The 27,145-nt window shown below is 51.0% G+C and overlaps 3 protein-coding genes across 6 annotated transcripts; 1 reads left to right on the top strand and 2 right to left on the bottom strand.

The window, feature by feature from the left end:
- The first annotated feature begins 836 nt into the window (after positions 1-836).
- DALRD3 (DALR anticodon binding domain containing 3) lies at positions 837-14,354 on the top strand. The gene is made up of 13 exons (XM_083425653.1): positions 837-1,089; positions 1,997-2,295; positions 3,009-3,277; positions 4,208-4,266; positions 4,361-4,483; positions 4,776-4,846; positions 5,830-5,888; positions 6,914-6,996; positions 7,812-7,935; positions 9,285-9,343; positions 10,318-10,431; positions 10,554-10,622; positions 12,171-14,354. The coding sequence occupies exons 1-13, from the start codon at positions 901-903 to the stop codon at positions 12,288-12,290; spliced, it is 1,638 nt and encodes a 545-aa protein (XP_083281779.1). The 5' UTR covers positions 837-900; the 3' UTR covers positions 12,291-14,354.
- LOC310670832 (uncharacterized protein) lies at positions 12,757-15,898 on the bottom strand (the record flags this gene model as incomplete). The annotated part of the gene is made up of 3 exons (XM_083426616.1): positions 12,757-13,823; positions 14,178-14,286; positions 15,635-15,898. The coding sequence occupies 3 exons, from the start codon at positions 15,896-15,898 to the stop codon at positions 13,345-13,347; spliced, it is 852 nt and encodes a 283-aa protein (XP_083282742.1). The 3' UTR covers positions 12,757-13,344.
- On the bottom strand, positions 12,757-26,903 carry WDR6 (WD repeat domain 6). 4 transcript variants are annotated; one of them, XM_083424751.1, is made up of 8 exons: positions 26,336-26,844; positions 26,037-26,106; positions 25,253-25,364; positions 22,155-24,552; positions 21,125-21,220; positions 20,465-20,581; positions 20,231-20,349; positions 17,923-19,087 (listed from the first exon to the last, which is right to left on the bottom strand). In XM_083424751.1, exons 3-8 carry the CDS (start codon positions 25,362-25,364, stop codon positions 18,600-18,602), a joined length of 3,330 nt encoding a protein of 1,109 aa, XP_083280877.1. In that variant the 5' UTR covers positions 26,037-26,106; positions 26,336-26,844; the 3' UTR covers positions 17,923-18,599. The 4 variants fall into 4 exon arrangements, with proteins under 4 accessions (XP_083280878.1, XP_083280875.1, XP_083280877.1 ...); XM_083424752.1 differs by lacking the exons at positions 17,923-19,087; positions 26,336-26,844 and adding an exon at positions 12,757-14,282 and having other exon boundaries at positions 20,227-20,349; positions 22,155-22,510; positions 22,649-24,552; positions 25,253-26,107; XM_083424749.1 differs by lacking the exon at positions 26,336-26,844 and adding an exon at positions 16,285-16,393 and having other exon boundaries at positions 18,626-19,087; positions 25,253-26,107.
- Positions 26,904-27,145: the final 242 nt, after the last annotated feature.

Raw genomic sequence — 27,145 nt, forward strand, 5'->3', positions numbered from 1 at the left:
TGTGCGTACAGACAACATGGCTAGCAACTGCCATTTTAAACTACGTTATCGTGCAAAGGCATCCAGAATTGCAAACCGCTATGTACAAAAAATGCTATGACCCATGTGTGTTTTCAAAGGCTACGTATGTATATACAGCCTGGGGCTACAATCCTAGGGGGTTATTGGGTTGCTGTTTTTATTTTGATAATATATTTTGATTTTGTTCTGTGAACCCCTCTGACACCTCCGAGCATAGGGCAATATATAAATAATAATAATAATAATAAAATACCCATTTGCCAGGGAGTAAACTACATTGAATTCTACAGGACTTACTTCTGAGTAGACATGGCTATGACAATGTGCTGTAAGAAACTAATTATGGCGCAAGCCTCGGGGGACCTAGAATCATAGAATCATAGAGTTGGAAGAGACCACAAGGGCCATCGAGTCCAACCCCCTGCCAAGCAGGGAACACCATCAGAGCACTCCTGACATATGGTTGTCAAGCCTCTGCTTAAAGACCTCCAAAGAAGGAGACTCCACCACACTCCTTGGCAGCAAATTCCACTGTCGAACAGCTCTTACTGTCAGGAAGTTCTTCCTAATGTTTAGGTGGAATCTTCTTTCTTGTAGTTTGGATCCATTGCTCCGTGTCCGCTTCTCTGATGAAAAGCTTATGCCATATAAAAAAAATAAAAATCTGTCATTTAAAGTGCCCAAAGACTCGACAACACCAAGGTTGGCAGAATCCCACTCCTACGATGCCCATGCCGGCTTTGGCTCCACCCGGAAGTCAGTCTATACTATAGTTCTATGTTTATTTTCCATCATGACATCACATCCTGGAAAACCGGGCGGACTTCCCCCCTCCCCCGCCCTCCAGGAATTCCGGAGTCGCCGGCGCCTGCGGTCGCCATGGAGACGCTCGAGAGCCGCCTGTCTGTCTCCGAGACCCTGGAGGCCTTGAACGCTGCTCTCCGAGGAGAGGCCGGGGTCGGTGCTCGCGGCCCGGTCTGGTTCAAGGAGAGCAGCGCCCGGAACTTACGTAGCAGGGATTTCCTGGCTCCGCAGGCTGCCCTGATGGCGATGTTCGCGGACGGACAGGTAAGGGGGCGTGTCCTTCGCGAAAAGGGGGCGGGGCTGCCTTGCCTGTATTCATTTATTGGTATGCAAATAGTTAGTTCCCCTGTGAGGTACCTGCCACCTCCAGCTGTCAGGTGGTGCTTTGTGATTTACTATCATTATTATTTCTGCATTACAGGGGGTTGGACTAGATGACCCTAGGGGCCTCGTACAACAATTCCATGGTTGTAATAGTAATAATAATAATAAATTTATTATTTATACCCTGCCCATCTGGCCGAGCCTCCCCAGCCACTCTGGGCTGCTTCTAACAGAATATTAAAAACACAATAAAACACCAGACATTAAAAACTTCCCCAGCCTTCAGATGTCTTCTAAAAGTCAGATAGTTGTTTATTTCCTTGACATCTGATGGGAGGGTGTTTCACAGGGCAGGCGTCACCACCAAGAAGGCCCTCTGCCTGGTTCCATGTAACCTCACTTCTCGCAGTGAGGGAACCGTCAGAAGGCCTTCAGAGCTGGACCTCACTGTCCAGGCTGAATGATGGGGGTGGAGACGCTCCTTCAGGTATACTGGGCCAAGGCTGTTTAGGGCTTTAAAGGTCACCACCAACACTTATCACTCCATATTTTATTTATACTCCTCTTTCCAGTTATCTTAGAGAAGACTTGACTGGAGAAGTCACCTACTAATTCTTTCCCTGCAACAGATTATTTTAGTGATCTAGAGACCAGGTTTTAATATGTCACCCACAGCATTTTAGCTTAGAAAGCCCAGCTGTGATCTATTTGTGCTTGAAACTTGGGTTGTCTTTTTTTTTTTAAATCTAACTACATGGTGAACTGCTTTGTTTCTGCTCCTGAACAGCCCAAACCAGGAGGAAGCCGAAACTCCTTGACTCTTCTCCCTTTTCTTGTATCACAACAGGTTCCCGATGGCGTTGCTGAGAGTGTGTCTTCACTTAAACGCCCAGGGTTGCCACGCATCCGGAGTTGCCAAAAGAGCCCAGCTGGACTGACTGTGCAGTTAGAGAGGCCTGCTGTCTTTGAGCAGATCCTGAAAGCCATTCCTGTGTATGCGGAGCCCCCTCAGACTGCCCATGGGCAAAGCATCCTCCTGAACTGTGTGCCCCTGCACAACTGCAAGGGCCTGAACTCGCTGAGTCTGAGTCACCTGAGAGCCATCCTGGTCACTGACCACCTCGCAGGCACACTCCGAGCTCAAGGGTTAGTAGATGCAACTCGATGGACCTATTCTAATTGTCAATCACGGATCCAGGAACATGTGTGGCTTTCTTAGGTGTTTATTACAACTTTACACACAATGAGAAGTAGATGCAACAATGTTCAGTGGGGCTGACTTCTAAGTAGGCATGCAGACGATTGCAGCATTTGTCCTCCCCACAGTTCAAAGCTGCTTATATAGCTGTGAATGTGCTGTGTTTTGGAGAGAACAGTACAGTGGTACCTTGGGTTAAGTACTTAATTCATTCCGGAGTTCCGTTCTTAACCTGAAACTGTTCTTAACCTGAAGCATCACTTTAGCTAATGGGGCCTCCTGCTGCTGCCGTGCCGCCAGAGCACGATTTCTGTTCTCATCCTGAAGCAATGTTCTTAACCTGAGGTAATATTTCTGGGTTAGCGGAGGCTGTAACCTGAAGCGTATGTAACCTGAGGTACCACTGTATTGCCCTTTCTAGGACTTTGGCAACATTCTGAGAATCTTACCTGCTTTTTAAGAGAGCTCTTGGTTCTGACCTTCATTTTTGTAGAGGAGAAGTTCAGTTTTGGAAAGCAGTGCTCTGCCGTCAAGCCTTTAAATACAGCACTCAGTCCATACTGGACCTTTAGCTGTTCTTTGTGTAGAATATGGAGAGTTTTTCTTCTGCTCACTTTGGCAGTTGTATGGCCAATGTTATGTGTGGTTCTTTGCCTTTCAGGGTGGATGTACACCTGGTCCCATCTTCGGTTGATGAGGAAATCCACAGATTCCTGCATCGGCTACGAGTTGAGTGGCCTTCAGGTTTGGAAGCCTCCCAAAGCCCTGAGGATATTCAAGCCATGAAGGAAAACCTTCGCCAATGTTCTCATGCCACTTTTGACCAGACGGAGCAGAATGCATTTGTGTGCAAAGTGCATTTGAAAGGGTTCCTTAAGGAGGAGCAGGAAGACTTGGAGGGCTATGACCCTAATGCGGACATCTTTCTTGGTAGGCGCTTTATTTTATCGTTTTTAAACAGATGCTTGCCTTATCCCTATGACAGGGATCTTTTTGTATCTATCTTCACAACAGTGTATGTTGAGGATTGAGAAGATGATTTGCCAAGCTAATATGGGAGCCACTGTGGTGTAACGCTTAGACTTAGAGTGTTGGACTAGGGGACCTGGGAGAAAAAGGTTTTAATTTTTACTGGGTGACCTTGGGCCTGTCACTTTCACTTAGCCTAACCTATATAAAATAATTGGAAACCCAGTCCAATGCCGTTATACCAAGTCTAGTGACCTGACGGGTGTTTTTATCAAGGAAATAGCTGTGCCTGGATCATGGTTAAATTAGTTCCACTTGCTTGCACTAAGCCCTAGGAAACAAGAGCTCTAGAGCTGCAGAAGCAGACAGAGCAGAAACTGAACCTCCACCACACAATATTTATTGAGAGCCATTGTGGCATTGTGGTTGGAGCGCTGGACTGGGACCTGGACCTGGGTTCAAGTGCTAACTCAGACATGAAGATCACTGGATAACCTTGGGCCAGTTACTGACCCTCAGCCCAACCAACCTCACAAGGTTGTTGTGAGGATATAATGGGGTTGGGGGGGCCCATGGGGACAACCATGTATCCCACCTTGAGTTGTCTGTAGGAAAGGTGGGGCTGGGGCATTGTTTGGGGGGGAGTTGTTGCTGTTGGGGCTTTTTTTTTGTATTTTCATTTTATATTTTGTTGTGATTGGCATGGAAAATTTTCAGCTTGGTTTTGCATTTTTAAAATTTATCGGATTAGGAGTACTTTTCTTACGTTATAGTTATGTATTTTTTTTATATGTTGTAAGCCACTTTGAGTGTGGTTTGAATTGTGGAAAGGCAGCATGCAAATAAAACTATGTATAATAATAATAATAATAATAATTCATTCCTTTTCAGTGACAGAGGAAAAGCTGCACCATGTGGCTGAGCTGCAGCATGTGGCCCTGCGGTGCATGGTGAGTAGACGGGTGAAAACCTTCAGCCAGGGTTGAACTGAGCAACCCCCTTGTGTGGTCTCTGCATCTCATGTGAGCTGCTGCTCTTTTGCAGGTGGCTGCACCAGAAAAGCACTGTTGCATTGTGCATGTGGTGAGCAGTGAGGAGGCCTTCCACCAGCAGAAGGTGGACTTGCTGTTGAGGCTGCTAGCCCCACAAGTGCTCACAGTTTCACAGGTGAGGAGTGCCCTTTCTTTCCAGGACGGCCTACGGTACAAGCTGTGTGTAAAGCTCTTCCTGCTACGTTGGGTTGCTGCGGGGTCAGATTGGGACCGTGGCTTAGGGGAAGGGACTTTTACCTTTGACCTCACTGCAGCTCCATTTGGAATTTCCTCCTCCGTTTTTTTTCTTTTTTAAGAGGGGGGGAAAGCTCCCATTTATGCCAATTGGGGAGCTTTCTTTCTGTTGCAAAAAGCAGGCATGTGGTGGTTGCGGGCAACTAATGCCTTGTTATCTATTTTCCCCCTAGAAACACCTTGTCTGTGGGCCTGTCAAAGTCACTCGCTGTGCCTCTCCCATGGGTGCTCTTCAGTATTTCCAGTAAGTTGCTTCTCTCTGCCAGGACCCTTCCCACACAGGACCCTTCCGCTTCGCTAATAACAGTGGAGTGGTTATTTTTCCGCAAGGACAAGCTGCCAATGAAAGCACGCTCTTGCTTGCGCTTACCGTATTTTTTGCTCTATAAGACTCACTTTTTCCCTCCTAAAAAGTAAGGGAAAATGTGTGTGCGTCTTATGGCGCGAATGCAGGCTGCACAGCTATCCCAGAAGCCAGAACAGCAAGAGGGATTGCTGCTTTCACTGCGCAGCGATCCCTCTTGCTGTTCTGGCTTCTGGGATTCAGAATATTTTTTTTCTTGTTTTCCTCCTCCAAAAACTAGGTGCATCTTGTGGTCTGGTGCGTCTTATAGAGCGAAAAATACGGTACCTTCTGGGTTTTCTGCGCTTATCTTTTGGTCGCTCACGGAAATCGCTGCATTACAGCTGCTTAATAATAAGCAGCTGGTTTGTGATGCTGTCTCAAGCACTCCTTCTTGACTTTGGACAAACAGCTTTGTTTCCAGAGTCCTGAGTGTGGTGGGTCTCCTGGCATTGTGGTCCAAAAGGATGCATTGAGAAACTTTGCCGGTACAGTCATACCTCTTGTTACGTTCGGTTCAGGTTACGTCTTTTCAGGTTGCGTCCCGTGGCGACCCGGAAGTACCCGAAAGGGTTACTTCTGGGTTTCGCCACTCATGCATGCGCAGATGCTCAAAATGATGTCGTGTGCATGTGCAAAAACGGCAAATCGCGACCCGCGCAGACGCAGGTTGCATTCTGCTCATATTGCGAACGGGGCTCCAGAACGGATCCCGTTCGCAACCAGAGGTACCACTGTACTGAGCCTGCACATGTGGACGGGGTCTCTCTCCCCACCTTTTCCCACCAGCACTAGTATTATTCATCATTTGGTTTTGCACCCGTGGCACTGTAGGTATGACATGTTCTCTTTTCTGAGGGGCTGCATCATCTCCTTGCTTACAGGCTGCGGAACTCCCAGATGTATGAGGCTTCAGTGCTGAAATATGGAGACCTCTCTCAAGGTAAAAGTTTGTCTCTTCATTTGTCGCGTGCTCTTCTGTCTCCTTGTTTCTGCTTCTGGGAGGTTTAGATGTGTCCTACAGCTGGCACGTTGGGAGTTGTTCTTCCTATTATTCTGAGTTTCTTGCCCACTTCAGTTGGATGTCTTGCCCAACTGCTTGAAAAGGCTTTATTATGAGTCTACTGGGCTTTCCTTTTACCCTATCGGACAGGGGAACCATAACCATTTCCTCCTGGATGCGCCGCAGCTCCCAAGTGGTCTCTTCCACCAAACGCTCCAGTTCTACTGAGCTCCTTTTTAGAATCATAGAATCATAGCATTATAGAGTTGGAATAGACCACAAGGGCCTTCGAGTCCAACCCCCTGCCAAGCAGGAAACACCATCAGAGCACTCCTGACATATGGTTGTCAAGCCTCTGCTTAAAGACCTCCAAAGAAGGAGACTCCACCACACTCCTTGGCAGCAAATTCCACTGTCGAACAGCTCTTACTGTCAGGAAGTTCTTCCTAATGTTTAGGTGGAATCTTCTTTCTTGTAGTTTGGATCCATTGCTCCGTGTCCGCTTCTCTGGAGCAGCAGAAAACAACCTTTCTCCCTCCTCTATGTGACATCCTTTTATATATTTGAACATGGCTATCATATCACCCCTTAACCTCCTCTTCTCCAGGCTAAACATGCCCAGCTCCCTTAGCCGCTCCTCATAAGGCATCGTTTCCAGGCCTTTGACCATTTTGGTTGCCCTCCTCTGGACAATTTACAGTATTTATAAATTACTTATCCAACAAATTTATAGCCGTGCTTTCCCCCGCCATAAAGGAGTCAGTCAGAGCAGCTTACAGAAATGAAAGCAAACATTAAAACAACGGTTAACCCAATCATTGAAACATATCAAACTAAGAAACAGCAGCAAAAGAGAAGAGCCCTTAAGTGGCAGTAGAATCAAAAGCTTCTTTAAAAAAAGGAATGCTTTCAATTATCAATGGTTTTGTAACTGCTGGTCCGTTTTTCTGGCTTCCTTCCTTTAGACGACACCTGGACGGAAACAGTCAGTGTCCTGACATCAGCTGCCATCCGATTTGAGATGCTGAGCACGACCCATCGGAACCAGGTAAGCGGAGGAGTCCCTTTCAGGTGTGCTGCGTTCGCAGTCAGGAGGCGATTGGGTTGCTCATGGGTGGAAGTGGTATAATTTCAGCTGCGTGGAACTGCTTTCTTTGGGACTACAACTCCCATCATCCCTAGCTAACAGGACCAGTGGTCAGGGATGATGGGAATTGTAGTCCCAAAACATCTGGAGGGCCGAGTTTGCCTATGCCTGGTTTGAAACGTGACTCATGCTTCATGTTGTAGCAGTTACCACTCCCTCAGTTTACTGTCCCAAGTTACAACAGCTGGGAATGTCTCACTCCAAAACAAAACAAAAGAAAACCCATAACCCTTTCTTAATAGAGTAATTAGGTGCACAGGTATGGGGACAGTGGGCAGAGGCATTGCAACACTGGGGAGTGTAGATGAATTTGGGGACATATGAAAATATCAAACTGGCTTGGAGTGACTGGAAGAATGCAACAGGCAACTTTGGGCCAAGGGAATGGGTATGTGGTTATCATCACCTTGACAGATGTGGATGTGATGAGCCATGAATAAAGGACAGTTGCAAATGAACAGACAAAATTAGCCTTATGCAGGCAGATTTGTCAGAATCCCAGGAGGAGGGAGTCTGGGCTGGCCTGGGCAAGGCCACCCTTTCTGGAAAGTGGAGATAGATGGTGGCCGGTGCTCCCTTCACTTTCTTTCTTTGGAGAGGAGCACCTTGGTAGCTTGCAGGGCAGGCCAGGGCCTTCTTGGGAACAGGGCTAGACCTGACATTCTGCGCCTGCTTCCACTCCCCCCACCCAGCATTGATTTTTGCATCATCCTCAGGTTCTCCTGGATGTGGAGGAGACCAGCATCTCCACCAAAGGGACCAAGAGTGGAGCCTTTGTGATGTACAACTGCGCTCGGCTGGCCACACTCTTTGAAACGTACCAGCGGGCAGTAGAGCAAGGTGAGAGCTCTCCCCTCTTCACGCAGGCTGTGCCACGGCGGCCATGATTCTGTGAATTAGTTGACAATTGGCCTGGACCTGGACCTTCCCTGAGAAGCTGGGGCGGTACTTAAGTCGCCTGATTCAGGATTCAAGGAAACAACTTGATTGTGTAGCTGTCGTGCTTCGTGCTTCTGGGGCCCCGTCGGTCCTGGGACTAGGAGCAGCCAGCCTGCCATGGCTGTTAACATAACGAATTTTCTGGATGAGAGAGGTTCCCTTGCACTGGCCAGTGATTTGTAGCAGGTGGCCAGAAACTATGGATCCTTGGCTTGGTTAAAAGCATTCAGAAAGGTAAAGGTAAAGGTACCCCTGCCGGTACGGGCCAGTCTTGACAGACTCTAGGGTTGTGCGCCCATCTCACTCAAGAGGCCGGGGGCCAGCGCTGTCCGGAGACACTTCCGGGTCACGTGGCCAGCGTGACATCGCTGCTCTGGCGAGCCAGAGCCGCACACGGAAACGCCGTTTACCTTCCCGCTAGTAAGCGGTCCCTATTTATCTACTTGCACCCGGGAGTGCTTTCGAACTGCTAGGTTGGCAGGCGCTGGGACCAAACAACGGAAGCGCACCCCGCCGCGGGGATTTGAACCGCCGACCTTACGATCGGCAAGCCCTAGGCGCTGAGGCTTTTACCCACAGCGCCACCCGCGTCCCGGTTCAGTAAGGTACATGATATTAAAACGTTCGCCATGTGTGGAATTGTGACACTTTCCCCTTACACACACACACACACACATCCCCACACCCCTCCTGACTACAAAGGCAGACTTTGAAACTTGCACGCAGTGTCTCCCAGACTTAGAACCCAGAAGGGCAAAGTGGTAGCTCTAGCGGTTGAGGGATGGTGTGCCCACACACTGCCTTCAGCTCATTTCTACTCAGCGTAGACCTGCTGGAATGAGTGAATTTAGGTTAGTCAATTCTATTAAATTCAGTGGGTCTACTCTAGAGCAGAGCTCGCATTGCCTATAACCCTTTATGTCTTTCTCCACGGTCCAAGCTCCTGTTCCCTTTTACGCATTGTTTATTGCTGCTCTCCCAAACTGCCACGCAGCCCTTTGTTTTGCCCTTTAGAACTCCTAAATATTGCAGCTTCCCCACCCACTTTTTAGTTGCAGTTGGAATCCATTACAAAAAAAACTGAGCAAACTTAGGAATGTTGGTTTAATCTGCATGGCTATCTGTAATTGGCAGGTATGCAGTTTTGCTGCAGGAAATGTGAACCCCCCGGTATGGCTATCATTGCGTCCCCCAAAAGGCTTTTGCCTAAGATGCTCCTATGGTAACAAATTTCTCCCATCCAATTCCAGGTCTGTACCCAGCCTTTCCTCAGCCTTCGGAGCTGAACTACGCATCTCTCAGGGAAGAGGTAAACAAAAGCATACAGTCGGCGACCATTTTAGGCACATCCAATTGATGCGAGGTTTTCAGTGCGTGGATCCTTTTGGACCTGGAAGAAGGCAGAACGGGGGCAGCGGGCCTGTATACATGCTCCGCTGACAAGCACAGGGGCCAGAAATGGAACCCCTGTGCGAAACGGTCACCACCTGCACAACGATCCAGGCCTGCAGGGCTGCTCCTGTAGGATCAGCTGGATTTGTTGGGAACACAAACATCATTTGGCAGGTTGAGCCAAGTTAGGGCAACTGCTAGAAAGCATGGAGGGGGGTCTAAAATATGCAGAGCCGGCCCACCCATGAAGCGGGGTGGAGCAACCGCTTCAGGCAGCGGAAAGGCAAGAAGCGGTTCCCCTACAGAGGCTCTGTGCTGCCCCCTGCAGGAGCAACCCAGGTAAGGGAGGCTTTGGCCGCAGCAGAGCAGCCGAGTATTCCACTACCCATCTTTGCTGCCCCTAGCGAATCTAACCCCCCCCCAGCCCCCCAGCCTGGTAGGGTGGCAAGGCTTTGCAAGGGCTTTTCCTCGAAGGGAAGCCCTTGCAGAGCCTCATGCCCTCCCAACATTGTGGGTGCAGCAGGAAGGCGTTTTGCCTCGGGGGCCAAAGCATCTCAGGGCGCTCCTGAAAGCATTTGTCTTGTCCAAACTTTCTGCTACAAAACAGGCCTCAAGACACCTGCCTTGCACAAATCAGCTCACGGAATCCAGATCGCCGTGTGCTTCTATACCAGTCAGGTGCTTGTGCTTTTTGTGTCCAAAATTGGTTCCCTTCTTGCCAATTAACAAACTGGGGGATGAGTATAGGTCTAATGATGATTTGGACTACAACCCCCATCAGCCCCAGAAATCACGGCCAGTGGTCAAGGATGATGGGAGTCGTAGTCCAAAACATCTGGTTGGGGAAGGCTGGCCTACTGAGACTCCCACGTGTTTCTTCTCTTTCTGCAGGGCGAATGGCTTTTGTTGTTCAACAGTATCCTGCCTTTCCAGGAGATCTTGAGCCAAGTCATGCAGGTGCCCATCTCCAGAGCTGGGCTCAGAGTCACAGCCAGCACGGAGTCGGTGAGCTGAGTTTTCAGATACTGTGAGGTGGGGCTGTTGGGCTGCCTTCCCCCCTCCCCTTTATCAGCTTGGCTTCCTCTTAGCCATAGGTGAATCTGGCATCGCTCTGCTTTGCGTTGCAGATTTGCAAGTTCCTGATCCAGCTGAGCATGGACTTCAGTTCCTACTACAACCGGGTGCATATCCTAGGGGTAAGTGCTCTGGGAGGAGAGTCGCTGGGGTATACTTTGAGTTGCAAGTCCACACTGCATCGGCTCAGGCTGTTTCCACATAATGAACATCTGGCCCGAAAGGTGCATTTGCTACAAGTCAGGTAAACTTGTAATAGGCTTGTTTTGAAACATACTGATCTTGAATCCTCAAATCTGGATTCAAGGCTTGGCTTTGTAGAGTTGCGAAGCCTAGGGAGCGGCCAGCTTCAGGTTTGTAGCTCCCTGACTTCGTATGCCAGAAAAGGTCTTGAGCTCTCTCCACCTGCAGACTGCTCCTTAGCAGCTATTTCGCTGCTCCTTTAAGCCAGGAAACTGAAATTAACAGTGGTTTCCTGTTGTGTCTGAACTTGGAACTACAGTTAATGATTTCCAAATAAGCCACAATCTGTAACCCATCTTTGAGCAGCTTCACATCTTTGCTTGCTTAGAAACCATAAATCATGGTTTCCTGGTTCATACAGAACAGGAAACTATGGTGAACTTTGGCTTCCTTGTTTGTTTAACCATTTTCATAAAGGGAAGAGTGAGGTGCAGCTTGGGCATAACTTGGCATATTTTATTTATTTCTGAGTCAGGAGGCTGTGTTGGCATCTTCAGTCACCCATGCTAAGGCTGTACTATACCTAGTGGGGGGAGAAGAAGCCCCGCTGTATTTTATATCCTCTGCATATATTTTTTCTGCAAGAATCGTGATAAAGAGGAAGGGACACAGGTGGTGCTGTGGGTTAAACCACAGAGCCTAGGACTTGCTGATCAGAAGATCGGCGGTTCGAATCCCCGCGATGGGGTGAGCTCCCGTTGCTCAGTCCCTGCTCCTGCCAACCTAGCAGTTCGAAAACACGTCAAAGTGCAAGCAGATAAATAGGTACCGCTCCGGCAGGAAGGTAAACGGCGTTTCCGTGCGCTGCTCTGGTTCGCCAGAAGCGGCTTAGTCATGCTGGCCACATGACCCGGAAGCTGTACGCCGGCTCCCTTGGCCAATAAAGCGAGATGAGCGCTGCAACCCCAGAGTCGGCCACGACTGGACCTAATGGTCAGGGGTCCCTTTACCCTTTACCTTTAGTTTTGGAGCAGAAGGCTCCAAAGACTTCTGTTCCCACCATGTGAAGCTCATTTCTGAAGCTTTGCTAGCTAGAAGCTTCCATTTAGGATGTACTAATATTTTCAAAACGTTAACTAAGGTGAAGAGGTAGACAAAAGGATCAGCTTTATGAGCCTAAAGCCACAAGTGTAATTTGCCTTTGAGTGAGAGTGACAGGCATCAATTTAATAACTCAGAGTCAGCTGATGCCGTCACTGACACCGCTGTCATAACATAGAAAGTTGTCAATCACATAATTTCCAGCACATTAGCCTTTGTTCCCACGAAATTCAGGTCTACACAGGGCCCTGTGCACGATGAAGGGGGGCCTGTTCATGGGCACTAATGGAGAAATGCACCCATGAAGGGAAGGCACAAACCCGCCACTCAGCCCTCAGAGCTGTTGCATCAGGCCCCTCTGACGATCCTGTTTTTGCTCCCAACAGGAACCACGTCCCCACTTATTCGGTCAGATGTTTGCCCGGTTGCAGCTGATGAGAGCAGTGAGAGAAGTGTTCTGCAGTGCCCTGGCCACCCTCCACTTGCCTCCTCTGAGCCAGGTCTGAGCAAGCCTGCAGGGGTGACTACAGGCAACCTGCCCCGGCCCTCCCATTGGCCAGCTCTGTTGCGAGGAGCGATGGACAGCACAGTCACATGACCAAGAATGGGGAGGGTGCGTGCTGTTGCTGTTGGACAATCACCCATCACAGCTCAGCCTGGCCCAGATACATGCAATGTTTTGGACTTGAACCAAAGTGACCTGATGGCGATGCTGGAGAGGAGAGAGGGCACAGACTTCGCCTGCATTCTGGATGGTGGGGGCCTGCTGAAATTCTTTGTGGGGCCAAAGTTGCGACATTCCAGTTAGGAACATATAGGCTAAAAACTCCCCCCGGGGGGGCGAGCACACAGGTTAAGCACTGTAGTGCTTCCGTTGCTTTTATCCCTCCCATTTTGCTCACAGCGGATCGAAGGCACAACAAATGCTGGCATATGAGCAATCCAAAAGAAAGCACAGATGATGGATGCAAATGGTGGTTCACTGGTTGTTTTTATTCTGTTCTGAGCTGACTGACGCCCCAGCTACCCCATGTCCTACCCACATACGGAAAATCTTTGGCACCCGTATCAGAAAAGAAACCTTGTAAACGAAGTTGCATAGCCTCACACAAACACAGGTGTCTGTCTGCTGTTTGGGCAGAAGGCAAAGTTGTTGCTCAGAGCAGGGAGGGGTTTGTTGTCCATGGCAGTTGCAAAGACTTGCTCTGTGCATACCAGGGTGGGCAGAGGCTCATGTCTGCAGCATCAGTTTGCGGCTTAGGACAAGGATAAGGGAGGGAAAGAGAACTCAGATGTTGCCAGCGTTGACAAACTGTCCAGCGTCTCCTGTCAGCAGCTTCATTGTGGAGCAGAGAGGCAAGCTGACTGAATGGGGGCTGTGCGTATCTTATTTCTGTGGGCCCCACTGTAACCAGGAGGATGCTTTCTCCAAGGCTCGAGGCTGAACTTAGCCTATCTTTCCATGAGAGGTGGTGCAAGTTGCCCATTCCACCCATTGCACCTGGCGGCCGCCCCTCTTGTTTCGCACCCGGCACCCCAGAGGTAGGCCAGGGGTCGCTACTACTGCAGTTGCTTCATCAGGAGGCGAATGAGCTGCTGTCGCTGCACCCAGTACTGGGGGCCCTGATGCGGAGGCAGCTCAAAGAAGGAGAAGGTGAAATTGCGGCTGAAGTTGAGGTTGGTGATGCTGGGCACGGGCGGCAGCTTCACCCCCTGCCACTTGCTCCGGAAGTGCCTGGGCGAGCCTCTGCTCCGGCTTGCCTTCTGCTTCGCCTTGCCTTGGAGCAGCAGGGTCCTCGGCCGCTGCTCCCCTTCGGCAGCCGGCGCCTTCTCTCCCAGGTGGTCTTGGAAGAAGCTGCAGGAGCTGGGTGTTCCTGCTGCCGAGAAAGGGACACTGTGCAAGAAGGACACCACAGGCTTGAAAAGGGCATGGAAGGAGGTCTCGGACTGAGAGGGCCCAGTCCAGGGCGCCATGTCAGGAGTGCCCAAAGGGGCTGCTTTGGCATGGGGGAGGCCTGGCAGCTTCTGGCCTGGTTTCGCTGAGGCAAGAGAAATGGGAGCAGAGCAAGTGTTAGTGAGGCGCGAGGCAGGAGACTCAAGCCCTGGGCTCAAGTCTCAGCCTTCACCCCTTTCCTCTGAGAAACACAGGTGCTGCCTGCTCCCTCTGTTCTGGCTTGCATTCCCTGCAAAGCCCTGATATGATCTCCGTGCCGTCCACAGAGGCCAGGGACCCAATGGAAGCCCCAACATTAAGCAGCCCTAGAACCTGCTGCGTTTCCCCCACAGCAGCCCAGCCTCCTTCCAGCTACCAGCTAGAGAGCATTAGCCCAGCGCCAGGCTCTCTGCAATCCTGCCAGGGGCAGGTGGGGCAGTGTCAGACACCAGAGCCTCACCAAAGACCTTGCCTCCTTTGGGAATCTGGGGAAGAGCCATCCTGTTTTGCCTTGGGGTTAAGGGAGTCTTGGGAGCAGTTTTATTCTGGTGCTTGTTTGCAGCTCCTACCTGGACATGAGGGGGAAAGAGAAAAAGGAGGTTAAGTTTTGTAGCCCAATAAAGCAAACAGCAATCTGAGAGACGGGTTGTGACTCTTGGGGTATAACACCTGCACATACTAGAAGAAGAGTTCACCAGATTACGAGTCTACCGCTCTTAACCACTACACCACACTGGCTCTCTATTCAGTTTCAGTCCCAATATGCAGCTATTGTGAGTCTTGGGCAGGTGTAAACAGGACTATGTGGACCTCAAACACTCTCTTATTGGTGGGCAACTGTTTTGATGTACAGCAGTGGAGTTTTGTACTGCTGGTCAAAAGTCTTAGAAGAACACCATGAACAGAAAGCATGCATTGCCCTGTTGCAGGGAGGACTATCCAGAATCCTGATCATTCTATCTATTCTCGCAACTCTGTAATGGGACTTCAGTAAAGCTGGAACATCGCATACAGTCCTGCAAGTACATCCCAGCCTCAGCTAACACACCCCTTGTTCAGCCTTGTCAATGGCCAGTCCTTTCCTCTGCCCTGAAACCAATAAACCAGCATGGAGGGATGCATAAGCGCCACCAGGCAGCTTCCTTCTCCTGCACAGACTCTGTACCAGGGCTAGCCCCATGACGCTGTGGATTTCAAAGCCCTAAGGGTATCCCTCGTGTATCCCAATTGCCTAATGACAAGCATAGCCAAAGTTGTTGCTGTTGTTGTTTAGTCGTTAGTCATGTCTGACTCTGTGACCCCATGGACCAGAGCACGCCAGGCACCCCTGTCCTCCACTGCCTCCCGCAGTTTGGTCAAACTCATGCTGGTAGCTTCGAGAACACTGTCCAACCATCTCGTCCTCTGTCGTCCCCTTCTCCTTGTGCCCTCCATCTTTCCCAACATCAGGGTCTTTTCCAGGGAGTCTTCTCTTCTCATGAGGTGGCCAAAGTATTGGAGCCTCAGCTTCAGGATCTGTCCTTCCAGTGAGCACTCAGGGCTGATTTCCTTCAGAATGGAGAGGTTTCTTAAGGAAACCATAGCCAAAGTTGCTGGACTGCAACGCCCATCACCTCTGACCATTAAGTCTGGCTGCCTGGGAGTTGCAAGGCCAACAACATCTGGAAGGCACTGGAAGGAGTGAACATTTGGCAAGCGGTGGCCTGGAGCCAGGTATCCACGCTGCACAAACCAGCAAACACAGCTGTGCTGTGAAGGCAGGAATATTCATGGATGCTGGTCCTCTGCATCAATGCCATCCTGAATTCTGACCTGCCTGAGTTTAATTCCCCACCATTGCTGCAGAGTTACATATCTATCTATCCCTGGCAATATACCGATATCTCCACCCTGCCCCACCAATAGGGCTTTCCCTACCTTCTCCAGCCAGCCTGTGCACTTCCTTTTGGGAGGGTCTTCTCTGGTCCTTGCATGGCCCTGGCACCTCCTGAAGCCGGGGGTCACACTCATCCTCATGGTGCAGCCGGGGTGGGTGGTGACACTCGCAGTGGGCAGGGCTGAACCTCGCTGAGCCACCGAAGGGAGCAGGCCTGTTGCTTCCAGGGGTGCCATCTGCTGTGGCTGCTCTGAGCCAGCCCCTCTCTGCCTGGCTTTGGGGACAAAGTGCGGCTGGAACGGCATTTTTGAGCGGACCGGACTGTAGCATCCCAGGTTTGTTGGTGGCAATGACAAGGAAGCAAGGTGGTCCACACAGCGCCTGGAGAGGTCTGGAACAGCCTAGAGAGCTTGCTACTCGGCGTCCTTCTGGTACCTACACCACTGGGTGCATCCCACGATCGGTGCAGCTTGGGACGGCATCGCCTCGTTTTGCAGCAAGCTCAGCTGTTCATCCAGGAGCCAAATAGATGGAAGGCCATTGGGAATCGGCAGTGCGTGACAGCAGCGCCCACGTGCTGAACTTGCAGACAAAGGGGCCTTGGTGTGACCTCCCCGTTGCTGCAATCTGGACCATGAAATATGCATGGCGCTGCTGGGGGGCCAGAAACCCCAGCCACTCCAGGGCTCAACCGCTGAATTATTGAATGCAGGACTTTGCACAACCGAGCAAATCCCTCTGAACAGGTGCCACAAGCCGCAGCAGCCGAAAAGTGAAAAGTCCTGACTCGGAAGAGGAGTCTCGATTGGAGGAAATATAAATTGTGTTAGGGGGATCAGAGAAAACTCAAGAGCATTTCCTATTGTAATTGGGGGGACGGACGGACAGAAAGCTAACCATTTCCCTGCAAGTCTGTTCCTCCAGGATATTCTCATTGCATCCCAATTCCTGCACCAAACAGGGATCATAGGATTGAACTTCCCACTCCAATTCTACTCCATATGTTTTGCGTTTTTATCTTGCGTTTTTATGCTGTGAACCACCCTGAGATCTACAGTGGAAGGGCAGTACGTATACAACTCTATTTTATTTTTTTAAAAAAACACCATCTCCCACCTGGGTAGACATTCTGTGAACATCCCCACTCCTCCGCGATCCTCTTCTATCAGTGATACAGTCTAAATGGATGTCATTCAGCAGATGCACACAGGAATGTCGCTGCCTATTGAACTGATTAGCACCTGACACTCCAGTGAGTTTGTGGCAATTCTGAGCCTGTAGGCAGTGCGACAAGAAAGCCACCTCCGCAATGGGAGGATGGGTCTTTAAGTTCTGTGGGCCCAGGGCACTGCAGGCGCCAGATAGAATCATAGAATAGAATCATAGAGTTGGAAGAGACCACAAGGGCCATCGAGTCCAACCCCCTGCCAAGCAGGAAACACCATCAGAGCACTCCTGACATATGGTTGTCAAGCCTCTGCTTAAAGACCTCCAAAGAAGGAGACTCCACCACACTCCTTGGCAGCAAATTCCACTGCCGAACAGCTCTTACTGTCAGGAAGTTCTTCCTAATGTTTAGGTGGAATCTTCTTTCTTGTAGTTTGGATCCATTGCTCCGTGTCCGCTTCTCTGGAGCAGCAGAAAACAACCTTTCTCCCTCCTCTATGTAACATCCTTTTATATATTTGAACATGGCTATCATATCACCCCTTAACCTCCTCTTCTCCAGGCTAAACATGCCCAGCTCCCTTAGCCGTTCCTCATAAGGCATCGTTTCCAGGCCTTTGACCATTTTGGTTGCCCTCCTCTGGGATGATCAGCTTTTTCCCCAAATCCATGTGAATGGGATTCATCTGGCCATCCTGCAGGCTGGGATTAGGTCTCCTTAAGGAGTAGGATCACAGCTCAGAGACTGAGAACGTTATTTGCACAGAGAAGGTTCGATCCCCGGTATCGCCAGTTAAAATGATCAAATAGGCAGCGCAAGGGGAAAGACTTGCCTGAGACCCTGGGGAAGTTGGACAAAGAAGTCTGTCCTGGTATAAAGTAGCTTCCTACGTTTCTCCGCGGTAATCAGAAGAGGAGGCTGAAATCCAGGACATATATTTGCAAGGAAAAGGCATTTTAAGCCATTTAACCAGCAGAGGCAGAGGGTTGGCTTGAGTTATTACGGCATTTCTCATCACAGACCCTCTGACAAAATAGGTTGGCGAAGCTCCAGTATGACTGCCCACAAGGCAAAGAAAAGCAAGCAAGCTGTATCGTATCAGGGACAGTATCTGCATGGTTATGGCGGAAGCAGTCTCTCCCTGAAGAGAGGGGCAAAGTGTTTTTATTTGTTTATTGTTATTCCCGTTTTATACTGTATTTTATGCTGTTTTTTGTTGCATCAATTAAGTGTTTAAAATTTGTTGTTAGCTGCCCTGAGCCCGGTTTTCTGAACCGGGAAGGACGGGGTATAAATAAAAATTTATTATTTATTATATTTCTTACTGCCTTTGCTGCTTTCGCATGACAGCCCTCTGTGCCCTGGTTGGTGTTGGTGCTGACCTTTAAAGCCCTAAACGGCCTCAGTCCTGTATACCTGAAGGAGCATCTCCACCCCCATCATTCAGCCCGGACACTGAGCTCCAGCGCCGAGGGCCTTCTGGCGGTTCCCTCATTGCGAGGAGTGAGGTTACAGGGAACCAGACAGAGGGCCTTCTTGGTAGTGGCGCCCACACTGTGGAACACCCTCCCTTCAGATGTGAGGGAAATAAGCAGCTATCCTATCTTTAAAAGATATCTGAAGGCAGCCCTGTTTAGGGAAGTTTTTAATATTTAATGCTATATTGTTTTTAACACTCGACTGGGAGCTGCTCAGAGTAGCTGGGGAAACTCAGCCAGATGGGCAGGGTATAAATAATAAATTATTATTATTATTATTATTATTATTATTATTATTATTGGTCACTCAAACTCCTCTGCACCCCAACAGAATAAGGCGGCTGCACAGCCCACACTCCTTCATACACCATTTTCTGTTTCTGCACCTAGCACATCTAGACTGCAGCGGATGATCTCCAGCCCCTGCCCACAGATCACGCTGTGGCAGTTACGGGCCCCAGCCTCCCAACACTCCAGGCCAGCCACATCGGCCACATGGCAGAATTTGCTGCTGACGAAAGACAGGCTGTCCTCGCGAAGGTGCCAGAGCGTCATCCGCTGGTCCACCGAAACAGAGAGGAGGAAGTCCGGCTGCAAGAGCCTCACCCCCGTCACGTGAGCTGCGTGGGCGCAGAGCCTCGAAGAGTTTCTGAGAAGGCGGATGCTGGTCCCAGCGATGGCTTCCTGGTCAGTGTCGCTTCCAGCATCCACCTCAACAGCGCTGAGAGAGATGGAGCCGTCATCGCTGCCACTGGCCACCAGGAAATGCCTGTCAGCTGCTTGTTGGATGTGGAGGCTGTTCACTCCGCAGCTGTGAGCCCGGATGGTCAGGACTGGGGTACCCAGGTCTGGAAAACACACACAGGCAAAGGAAGTTACAAGGCTGGGAGGAAGCACTTGAAAAAGAAGGTATACCTAGGAGGGTCACAAACAGGGTGGGCAGGTACAGAGGACTCCCTGGTTCTGAACTGTGCCCCTGAAGGACCAGGTGAGTAGCCTGGGAGTCATTTTGGACTCACAGCTGTCCATGGAGGCATAGGTCAACTCTGTGTCTTGGGCGGCTGTCTAGCTGCTCCATCTGTTACGTCGGCTGAGACCCTATCTGCCTGCAGACTGTCTCGCCAGAGTGGTGCATGCTCTGGTTATCTCCCGCTTGGACTACTGCAATACGCTCTATGTGGGGCTACCTTTGAAGGTGACCCAGAAATGACAACTAATCCAGAATGCGGGTGCTGGGACCATATAACACCAGTCCTAAAAGATCTAAATTGGCTCCCAGTACACATTTCTGAGCACAATTCAAAGTGCTGGTGTTGACCTTTAAATCCCTAAACGGCCTCAGCCCAGTATACCTGAAGGAGCGTCTCCACCCCCATCGTTCAGCCAGGACACTGAGGTCCAGCACCGAGGGCCTTCTGGTGGTTCCCTCATTGTGTAAAGTGGAATGCTCTCCCGGCAGATGTCAAAGAGTTAAGCAAATATATAAATTTAAACATCTGATGGCAGCCCTGGTTCGGGAAGGCTTTAAGATTTGAATTGTATTTATTTTTGCTTTATTCATTCTTTCATTGGCAGCTGCATCCTCATAGTGGCTATGACAACCCAATCACATGGGCTGAGTATAAGAAATAGAATCATGCTATCACAGAGTCGGAAGGGGCCACAAGGATCATCTAGTCCAACCCCCTGCAATGCAGGAATCTTCTGCCCAACATGGGGCTCGAACCCACAACCCTGAGATTGAGTCTCATGCTCTGGTCCAAGCTTCCTCAACCTCGGCCCTCCAGATGTTTTTGGCCTACAACTCCCATGACTCCTAGCTAGCAGGACCAGTGGTCAGGGATGATGGGAATTGTAGTCTCAAAACATCTGGAGGGCCGAGGTTGAGGAAGCCTGCTCTACCCACTGAGCTGTCCCGGTTATACAATAAACAACAACAACAACAACAACTTTAAGGGTGCACGAACAGGGCAGTCAACACAACCACCTACCCAGAAGCTTCATTTCTGTGCCTTCCACCTTCAAGGCCTCTGCAGCACGCTTAAGGGTAGGGGCGAGATCCCAGAATGCAATGTTCCCGTCGGTGGCAGCGCTGCTCAACAAGTGCCTTCTATAAAAGAAAGATGAATGGGTAAAATTAGCTTTCTAATGGGTCAGCAGTAGTAAACTCAGGGGAGTTGCATCTCAAGAACCCTGGGGGTGGGGTGTAGCCACTCCCTTCTCACCTTTCTCCATCTGCTGTCTTACATGCAAACGCCTGGACCTTCAGGACGCAGTGCTGATGGTGAAAGGATTCTGCCACAAGCTGCAGCTTCTGGGCACGCTCAAGCAGCAGGAAGAGGCTGTGCAAACATGAGAGCAGTGAAGTCAGTCCAAGGAAAAGAGTCTCTGACTTTAAAGAGGGGGAAAGGGCCACATCCTTTGTACCAAGCGCTACAGTTTTCTTTCTGTTCATGTTCCCTTCTCTAGTTTGGGGAAAGTGCTGCTCTGGGAAACGTAAAAAGGTAAAGGTAAAGGGACCCCTTACCATTAGGTCCAGTCATGACCGACTCGGGTTGGCCAAGGGAGCTGGCGTACAGCTTCTGGGTCATGTGGCCAGCATGACTAAGCCGCTTCTGGCGAACCAGAGCAGCACATGGAAACGCCGTTTACCTTCCTGCCGGAGCGGTACCTATTTATCTACCTACACTTTGACATGCTTTTGAACTGCTAGGATGGCAGGAGCAGGGACCGAGCAACGGGAGCTCACCCTGTTGCGGGGATTCGAACCGCCGACCTTCTGATTGGCAAGTCCTAGACTCTGTGGTTTAACCCACAGCGCCACCTGCGTCCCTTACTCCAGCTATACAGGCCCCTAAAAGGGAGAGCCCAACTATCTTCCTTACCGCACAGAGCCATCACTGCAGGCAGCGGCTAGGAAGAGCAAGGGACCAGGAAGCTCTGGGTACTCCACACCAGCCAGGACCTCAATAGACATATACCTGGAACACAGAAGTTATCAGTTACCTTCTCTGGGACACACAATCCATACCCAGAGCAGTGAAAAAGTAACACACACACACAAGCTGGAAAGTGGCATGTGTTGCCTGCTATGGACTCGGCAGCCAAGGTCCTCCCTCTTCTCTCTGTACTCTGTATTCTTAAGCATGAGTGCAGCAGAACCGGGGGGGGGGGGGGAGATTCTGAGACTGGAAAATTAAGCAAACAAACCTCTATATTTTTTTGCTGCTGTTATTCACATTGTTTTATCCTACTGGTTTTGTTTTTAAACTCCTGCTGCTACAATATCATTAGACCCACCTGCGTATTTTAGATTATTTGTTTGATTTCTCACCCGCCTGCCATCATCGGATTTTGTGCTTTTTAATACTGTGAACTGCCCTGAGATCTGTGGATGAAGGGCAGCATACAAATTTGATAAATAAAATAAAATAAGAAAGATCTGAGGGCAGGTTACAGCCATTTAAAAATATGTTAAAATAAGTTTAATACAAATTACAGCCAAAATAACAGGGTAGGGTCTAGTCTAGTCTAGTCTATCTGTCTGTCTCTATCTATCTGTCTATCTATCTATTTATCTATCTATCTATCTATCTATCTATCTATCTATCTATCTATCTATCATCTATCTAAAGTCTTATCTATCTATCTATCTATCTATCTATCATCTAAGTCTTCCAGGCTGGATGTGAATATTGTGCCCACTTGTGTGACAATAGGAAAAGCCTGTGTGTGTATGTGTGCTTGTGAGGGGGGGGGGTGTTTGGTGGATAAAAGGGTTAGGAAGAAAGGGTGCAGATTTTACATTCCCTATATGAGCATCAATAACATCCCCTGTGCAGGCTGCCTGCTTTTTGAGAAGCCATGACCCTGCCTAAGAATACAAATTCCTAGGAAAGGCCCACAGCTACTTACCTGGTCTCTGGGTCCATTTTGACGAGCTTGTGCCTGTTCTTCCGGCGGTCCCACTGCTCATCCAGGCGGTGAGAAGCCACGTGGACCAGCTGATGGGCCACACCACCGCTAGAGCCGATATGCATCCGGTAACACTCAATCTGGGCCCGTCCTCCAGCCGAGAAGAGGATGGCAGAGATGCTTCCTGCCTTGGGCTGAGTGTCCTTAGCCACAGCCAGAGCTCTCACGCTCGAGATGTGGTCGCCCAGAGCGGCAAGCTGGGTAACCGTACAAGACTGCGCCCTGTAGGTCAGAATATTGACCGTACCGTCCTCGCTGCCGGTGGCAAGGGTGCTCAGCGGCTCCTGCCCGGGTGCCTGCAAAACCCCGATGTGGCAAACGCATGTCAGTTCCCTCCCGTGCAGGGACTCCTTGAGGATGCGCTGCCCGCCGTGCGCATCGTAACTCTGGTGCACCACCACATCCCCGGATTTGACGTAAGCAAAGGTTCCCGCCTGGAGGCGGTGGGCGTAGCTCCAGGAGCGGTGGCCGCCACCGCAGGGGACAGACAGCAGCATCTCGTTGCTGCTGGCGCTCCAGAGAACAAAGCAGTCAGCGTGGAAGCCCAGCACCCACATGCTCCCATCGGGGCCAAAGCGCAGCTCCTCCAGCCACTCCAGGCCCTTGCATGGCCTGTGCTTCCTCAGCAGGCGCAGCTGGCGGCCTTGCACCTGCAGCTGGCGGTAGCAGCTGTCCCGGCCGGTGCTGTAGACGAAGTCCTGGTGGCAGGTGATGGAGGTGACGCCGAGCTTTCCGTGCAGGCCGAAGAGCAGAGAGACGGGGCCATCGGCGAGCGGCTCTTCCCCTGCGAGAGGAAAGGCAGGGCCGGGCAAACCGGAGACCTCCTCTGGGTCCGAGGAGCCGACTCCTGCTCCTCTGCTCAAGTCCTGAGCTGGCTTGCACTCAAACAGCATGAGGGAACCCCTGCGGTCGCCGCAGAGCAGCAGCTCTCCCTGGGGCGTGAAGGCGGCGCACGTGTGCCATCGCTGCTTGCAGAGCGGCAGGCGGAAGCATCGCTTCACCGCCACAGCGACTCCCTCGGGTGGGCCAAGAGAGACCTCCAGCCACAGCAGGGAACCGGCTGCTCCGGAAACGAAGAGGCTGCAAGCGCCGGGATCCTGCCCTGCGTAGGAGGCCCAACTCAGGCTGTGCACTTTCCCCTCGCACAGCTTCAGCTCCTTGCTTTCTGAGGGGCTGCAGAGAGGGAAGACTTTAACCTGTCCCAACAGGTTGCCCATGGCACACGCCACCACGCCACTGATGAGCACAGAGACTTCCAGGAGGCTGTAGGACCGATACGCAGCATCCTCGAGGACCAACGCCCAGGCTTTGGAGGTCAAGTCATAGGCATAGACGGCCCCAGTGTCCGTCATCACAAGGAGGTGGTTTACATCCACCAGCTTCACCGCTCTGGGAGATCCTTTTCGGCGAGGTGAGGGGAAGTCCAGCCGCACGAGGCTGTTCCCGCCATCGCCCTGCCCTTTAAGGAGCCACTGCCTGATGCCAGAATCGGCCCCGCCTGTGAACACCCAGCCCCGCCTCTCGTGGGCGGCGACTGCCTGGAGGCCACGCCCCTTGTGCCCTTTGAAACGGTGAACGATCTCGCCCTGGTAGTTCCACACAAGGCAAGCGGCATCTTCTCCAATGCTGAGGACGTAACTGCTGAACAGGCGCACCGCCCAGACCCGAGACTGGTGCCCGTAGCACACCAGCAAGCATGGGACAGGGTCAGGAGGTGACCTGAGGTCGCTGACGCCCCACAGCCTCAGGCTCCTGTCATCTGAGGCCGAGGCCAAGATGCTTTTGCTCTCTGAGAAACAGATGCTGAAGATGACGCCCTTGTGGCCGTTGATCCTGCTCCGGGGCTTCACCCTGCCTGTGTCGTCTGGTGGGTCGGCCGCACACCAGACCACCAGCTGGTTAAAGACTGTGCCAGCCACCAGCACCAGCGTCTCCCAGCTGCTGCCAACCAGGTGGGCTGAGTAGAGGATGCACTTCTCCTGGCAGTGCACTTCTTGAAGGGTCCTCTGGCCAGCGCAGTCGTACAGGGCTAGGGAGTTGTGGCCCAGGGCCAAAGCCACACAGCCGGGTGCCTCCAACCACTGCAGGTCCCAGATCCAGTCGTGCAGCTCACGGAAAGGAAAGAGTTCGGCTAGTTTTGCCGTGCCGCCCTGGAAGCTGAGCTCTAAAACGACGAGGCCTTTGCCTCCAAAGACAGCTAGGGCGGTTGGTCCTGGGGCCGCATCCTGCTGCTCCTTGATACCATGGACATTATGGTTGCGAAGGACCTTCTTACGGCATCTTGCTGACTGGCTGGCGTCAGGCTCCAGGGAGTAGATGGCAAGGTAGGGTCCTTCACCTGGAGGAAAAGAGGCTAGAATCACCTCATTTGATCTATATAGCGTACTCTTTCCAGTAGCATCCATCCTCACAAACACGATCCACACACAACCTCCATACCAGCCCAGGTACACCTTCAGCAGCACCTGGTCCCAATATGAAAGACACACCGAGACCAAATCTAGTATTGCTTCTGATGCAGCTTTCAGACGGCCTCTTGTCAAACCATCCCTGTAGAATCACGTTACCCAGAACTTTTGCCTTGCTTGATATGGGAACAGGTTTCTGATAGGTCCCCCACTTCCTATCATCTCTAGGAGCATCATTTCCCCAGCAACAGGACTTATGAAATCCAAGAAACCAGCTTGCAGGAGCTCTGGGCTCCTCCCCTACTTGGTGCCTGCCTGTCCCACTGTAATGCACTATCTTGCCTTGATTCCTGCTTTGCTTGGCTATTCAGCTGGGTAGAACCTGGCTTTGAAACAAGCCCTCCATTATCATGTTTCATTTCACCAAGTGTTCAGTGCCATGGCTTGGTATCTGACACACTTGACATGATGTTACCCGTTGCCCACCGGAAAGGACTCTGCTCACCAGATGTTGCAACTCACACCGCCCCTGACCACAGCTGCGGTTGTTGGGAGTTGGGACTCCAGCAACACGGGAAGGCTACCTTGTGGGCTGCCATTGCCCCAGGATATTCTGGCCCTACCGCATACCTGCAACAAGGTGATCATCCACAATCTCCAGAGCTGTGATAGGAGCCAGCAGCAGTTCTGTTTCCATCGCTGTGAGGGCTTCTGTTGATTCGCTTCCTCCTACGTAAGACATCTGAGGAAGAAGGGGGTGGGAAGAGCAATAAATGCTGCAGATATTCCACAGCTTGAGGTGATGGATATAGAAGTAAGCTGCCTTTTGGCTTGGAAGGTAGAAATTGTTTGGAGCTGCAGGAAGATAAAAGTCAGCATGGTCTAGCTAGCAGGTAACTCACTTCACTGAGAACTAGGGATGGGGTGGGAAACCTCATTTCCTGGCCTAATTTCATGCAGATAGGAAGGGAAAATGGAAGAAAAAGGGGTAGCCAAGAAGGAAGTGAGCTGGTAGACAGAGAAGGGAGTGCATTGTCCACTTTTTGTTCCAATCCTACCCACCACCACCAGAATGTGCCCCCCCCCCAAACTACCCCTGAAGGAATGCAGTCCTTGACAATAAAAAAGGTCCCCACCCCTGGTATGCAGGGATGAGATGCCACCTGCTAGAGAGAGAGAGCAAATGTAAATGCTGTTCTTGGTTTAGACCTGAGAGGCCTCTGTTCAAATCCCACCTCAGCCAAAGTCTCGGAGGAAAGATGCTTTGTTGGTTCTAACCCCAATCTGTACAATGGGAACAAGCCAACTTTGCTCACTTCTTATGACAATGAAATGATTTAACCTCCGAAGCACTTGGTGAACGACGGGGCTTTTTATTTGATAATAAAAGTGGTCTGAACAGGAGTGTACTTGCCCGTTCTGAGAAGCTCCTGAATGCTGCTGCGTGACAGTATTTTTGTGTGTGGCAAACCTTTGGTCAGCTTCTTATACAGTGGTACCTCGGGTTAAGTACTTAATTCGTTCCGGAGGTCTGTTCTTAACCTGAAACTGTTCTTAACCTGAGGCACCACTTCAGTTAATGGGGCCTCCTGCAGCTGCTGTGCCGCTGGAGCCCGATTTCTGTTCTCATCCTGAAGCAAAATTCTTAACCCCAGGTACTATTTCTGGGTTAGCGGAGTCTGTGTAACCTGAAGCATATGTAACCTGAGATACCACTGTATTGGCAGATACGAAACAAAATCAGGGAGGGCCGTTGAATATATAAATGGGAGAACAACTGAATAAAAGAGCCCACTCCCCGTGGAGGAACAGCAGGCACAGAACGAATGGGATGCTTAAGCTTGAGGAACTGCACATTTGTTGAGACACGTTACTGCCCGAAGTGGAAAGGGCAGCACACTCATTGTGGCACAAACTTCCACAGACCAGGGCTTGCAGGAGGGAAAGCGGGCATGCATGCGGCAGCGGCGAGGAAGGCTACCTATAGTTGGCAGCTGCATGAGGTTCAAGTCAGGGATGCGGGGGGGGGGGGGAGTCTTGACCCAGCAACACCTGGGCGCCCCCAAGGACCCCGTCCTGGTTTAAGCCACAGAATGCGCGGGGCTGCTTCCAGCCTAATGCACAGCCTGGGGAAGAGGCAGGGAAGGCGCGCGCACACGCTCGCAGAGGGAGAGACAAGACCCACATGGCAGCGCCGGGAGGGAGAGAAGCAAAGCAGCGGCCACCATATCGCGAGAAACCAGGTCGCCCTACCTCGCTCTCTCTCGCGCGCGGGCGCAGACCCCATGAACCAATTGGGAGGCTTCTTCCGAGCTCCCAAGACACGGAGGGATGCTATTGGCCAGCGCTTGTTCTCTCCCAGGACGCCGAGACTGATTGGTAGTTAAAGGCCGGCAAAGGCAGGAAGATAGTTTCTTAAAGGCACAGCTCTATCTAAATCAGGCATAGGCAAACTCGGCCCTCCATGTGTTTTGCGACTACAACTCCCATCATCCCTAGCTAACAGGACCAGTGGTCAGGGAT

This window comes from Podarcis tiliguerta (assembly GCF_965153285.1).
Source record: "Podarcis tiliguerta genome assembly, chromosome: 2".
NCBI classification, from domain to species: Eukaryota; Metazoa; Chordata; class Lepidosauria; order Squamata; family Lacertidae; genus Podarcis; species Podarcis tiliguerta.

Coding starts and splice junctions, on each gene's coding strand:
- DALRD3 (XM_083425653.1), top strand. CDS start 901: ATGGAGACGCTCGAGAGCCGCCTGTCTGTCTCCGAGACCCTGGAGGCC. Junction 4,484..4,775: donor AAGTGCTCACAGTTTCACAG/GTGAGGAGTGCC, acceptor TTTTCCCCCTAG/AAACACCTTGTCTGTGGGCC. Junction 9,344..10,317: donor ACGCATCTCTCAGGGAAGAG/GTAAACAAAAGC, acceptor CTCTTTCTGCAG/GGCGAATGGCTTTTGTTGTT.
- WDR6 (XM_083424749.1), bottom strand. CDS start 25,364: ATGTCTTACGTAGGAGGAAGCGAATCAACAGAAGCCCTCACAGCGATG. Junction 24,553..25,252: donor GGATGATCACCTTGTTGCAG/GTATGCGGTAGG, acceptor CTTTTCCTCCAG/GTGAAGGACCCTACCTTGCC. Junction 20,350..20,464: donor AAGACAGCAGATGGAGAAAG/GTGAGAAGGGAG, acceptor TTTCTTTTATAG/AAGGCACTTGTTGAGCAGCG.